The 3,325-nt window shown below is 30.2% G+C and overlaps 1 protein-coding gene across 2 annotated transcripts in view; it reads left to right on the forward strand.

The window, feature by feature from the left end:
• LOC106468171 (integrator complex subunit 3-like) overlaps nt 1-3,325 on the forward strand; it is a 35,244-nt gene that overhangs the window by 8,690 nt on the left and 23,229 nt on the right. For both annotated transcript variants that reach the window (XM_022396469.1, XM_022396470.1), the window contains 3 exons: nt 360-426; nt 1,807-1,948; nt 2,200-2,329. In XM_022396469.1, coding sequence (XP_022252177.1) covers nt 360-426; nt 1,807-1,948; nt 2,200-2,329 — 339 coding nt within the window. The remainder of the gene's footprint in view (nt 1-359; nt 427-1,806; nt 1,949-2,199; nt 2,330-3,325) is intronic.

Below are 3,325 nucleotides of genomic sequence, written 5' to 3' on the forward strand. Positions count from 1 at the left end.
TAAGGCTAAGTATTAAATGTTGGTTAGTTCTTTATAAAGAAGTAACTAATAACATTTATATTTTCTTCTCATAATTAGAGAAATGGTTTCAGTAAATGTTTTTGGAATTAAACTGCTGTTTAATTAGTGTGTAAACACTGGTTATTTTGAGCATTTTTTTTCTTATCACTCACCCAGTGTTTTTATTGGAATGGTGTATATTAAAAAATAATAAAAACTGTTTTGATAGGTTTCTCTGATTAACATTCAGTAAAATGTTTTCCATGTTTATAAGACTTGAGTTTTATCGATTTTTAAGAATACGGGAGTTTTTTATATAAAACTGGGTGTAACTATTTTTTGTGCATGTTTTTTTTCAGGAGGAGATACAACACCAAAAAACATTTGGCTGGCAGAATCCATGCTGGACATTTTTATTGAAAATAGGTACGAACTCAAAACTCTCAACTATAAAAATGCAACTAGTAAAAAATAAAATTTTTGTTTTTGTGAAAATTTTCCTTTCAGACATTTTTCAGTGACATCTAAACCACAAGTTGTAATTTATTCAGAAAATATTTTGCTTTCATAGATTTCCCACCTAACCCCCAGTGGCTCAGGAATAAATTTGGAGGCTTATAATGCTAAAAATTGGGTTTCAATACCTGCAATGGGCAGAGCACAATATGTAGCATTGTGCTTAACAACAAACAGACTTTATCGTGTTGTTTAAAGATCTTTACTGGGAGTACATCACACCAGTTTACAAGAGTCATTGAAACACTAAGGGACGTGTTGCTCAGGAAAACTCTGACTTTCCCTGATTAATTTGTTTCTTTAGATGTTTCAATGAAAATTTAATTGTTTTCTTTTTTTTGTACAACATTTTTAAAGCTGATTAAATAATAGAAGGAACCAACATTATAGTATAGTTGACTTTTCAGTTTAATATTGCTTGTTCTGTTTAATTTTGACTTATCAGTTTAATGTTGCCTGTTCTGTTTAATGTTAACTTATCACTTTAATATTGCCTGTTCTATTTAATGTTGACTTATCAGTTTAATATTGCCTGATCTATTTAATGTTGACTTATTAATTTAATATTGCCTGATCTATTTAATGTTGACATATCAGTTTAATATTGCCTGTCCTGTTTAATGTTGACTTATCAGTTTAATATTGCCTGTCCTGTTTAATGTTGACTTATCAGTTTAATATTACCTGTTCTGTTTAATTTTGACTTATCAGTTTAATATTGCCTGTCCTGTTTAATGTTGACTTATCAGTTTAATATTACCTGTTGCATTATTTAACAGAATTGAGTAAAAACATCATATACAGTTATAACTGTAGTGTATAATGATGAATTTTTCTCTCATATTTAATATAAGATTAGCTTGCTGGTTTGTCAGTTCTGGAGAGTGATAGTAGAATTAATTTAAAATATAATAAATATAAATAAATAATAAATGTTAAAATTAAAATAAATAATGCTACATTATTAATTCTTACCCAAAAAATCTAATTTTGTAAATGACCTAAAAATTGATAATTATAATTCACACCATAACACGAAAACTGATAATATACGTAGCACCTAGACCACTTTTTACGTCTATCGTATCCCAGCCAGCATGGAAAGGCCTGGTATTAGGTGAAGGGCCTTATTGGCACTGAATATGGCAGATGTAGTATAGTTGACTTAATATACTCTACATTGCTTTCATTCATAGGTTCTTAGAATTCTAAGTTGTTGTTTTTTTTTTTCAAAGTGTTATTGCGTGAAAAACAAGAAATATTGAACTCAGTCTTTCTTCTTTTTTTCAGGGGATGGTTAGAAAAATTTTCTTTACTGGTTGCTACAGCAGTGTACACTTACTTAAGGTTAATTGTTGACCATGGGGGTCAAATACTGGCTATCTTAAGACAAAGAGAAGTTGATTTCTGTATTTCTCTACTAAGAGAAAGAGTAAGTGTTTCCTTTAAAATGTAAGGTTAGTTGTTAGAATTTATTAATTTTTAGGTTTATTTCATTAACCTTATTTGGTGATCTGATTCAATTTGTTATACAGAATGAAGGTTGGGTGTCATTTAACAAACGTTGATTTATCTTTTAAGAAATAATTTGTAGACTAATAATTAAAGTAAGTTTAAATCTACAAATTTTAAAGCTTTTATAAAGTGTGTTTTTGTAATTATATTAACTTGAAAATTTTCTAGTTTACAGAGTGCATGATGATTGGTCGAGATCTTGTGAGATTACTTCAAAATGTAGCAAGAATATCAGAATTTGAAAAATTGTGGCGTGATATACTTTTTGAACCAACATCTCTAGCTCCAAGTTTTACAGGTTAGTGTGTGTGTTATTCATCAATTAACTTAACCCATATGTTACAAGAAAGAACAAACCAGTATTATCACCAAGCCTTACAGATTAGCATTAGTTACTTTATAAAGAACTAACCAACATTTAATACTAAGCCTTATAGATTAGCAAAATTTTATTTACCGAGAATCGTCATTAATTCACGACACAAATCTAAAGGGAATTAATCGACAGTACAAAGTTATTACTAGACGTCTTTCACGTAGCAGTTAAGTGTGTGTGTCACACTTATGTGAAACTACATAATATGGTCTTTCATGTAGCAGCTAAGTGTGTGTGTCACACTTATGTGAAACCACATAATATGGTCTTTCAAGTAGCAGTTAAGTGTGTGTGTCACACTTATGTGAAACCACATAACTACATGGTATTTCATCTAGCAGTTAAGTGTGTGTGTGTGTCACACTTATGTGAAACCTCATAATATGGTACTTTCATGTAGCAGTTAAGTGTGTGTGTCACACTTATGTGAAGCCACATAACTACATGGTATTTCATGTAGCAGTTAAGTGTGTGTGTGTGTGTCACACTTATGTGAAACCACATAATATGGTCTTTCATGTAGCAGTTAAGTGTGTGTGTCACACTTATGTGAAACCACATAACTACATGGTATTTCATGTAGCAGTTAAGTGTGTGTGTGTCACACTTATGTGAAACCACATAACTACATGGTATTTCATGTAGCAGTTAAGTGTGTGTGTGTGTGTGTGTCACACTTATGTGAAGCCACATAACTACATGGTTGCCATGAGTTCGTTCAGTTTTTAGATATCCATAATTAGCTGACTTTATCATTTGGGACAATATTCTATGTCCAAAGTGAGTTTGACATTGAACCTAAAAAGTGTTTTTTTTTTCTAGCAAAAACTTTTAAGCTTTTTCATTAAATCTAAATTAAAAAAAAAAAAAAAAAACAGGAAACGATTTTGTTTAACTAAAAGCATATGTTCACCTGCT

Source organism: Limulus polyphemus, unplaced genomic scaffold, assembly GCF_000517525.1.
Source record: "Limulus polyphemus unplaced genomic scaffold, Limulus_polyphemus-2.1.2 Scaffold2900, whole genome shotgun sequence".
Classification (NCBI taxonomy): Eukaryota; Metazoa; Arthropoda; class Merostomata; order Xiphosura; family Limulidae; genus Limulus; species Limulus polyphemus.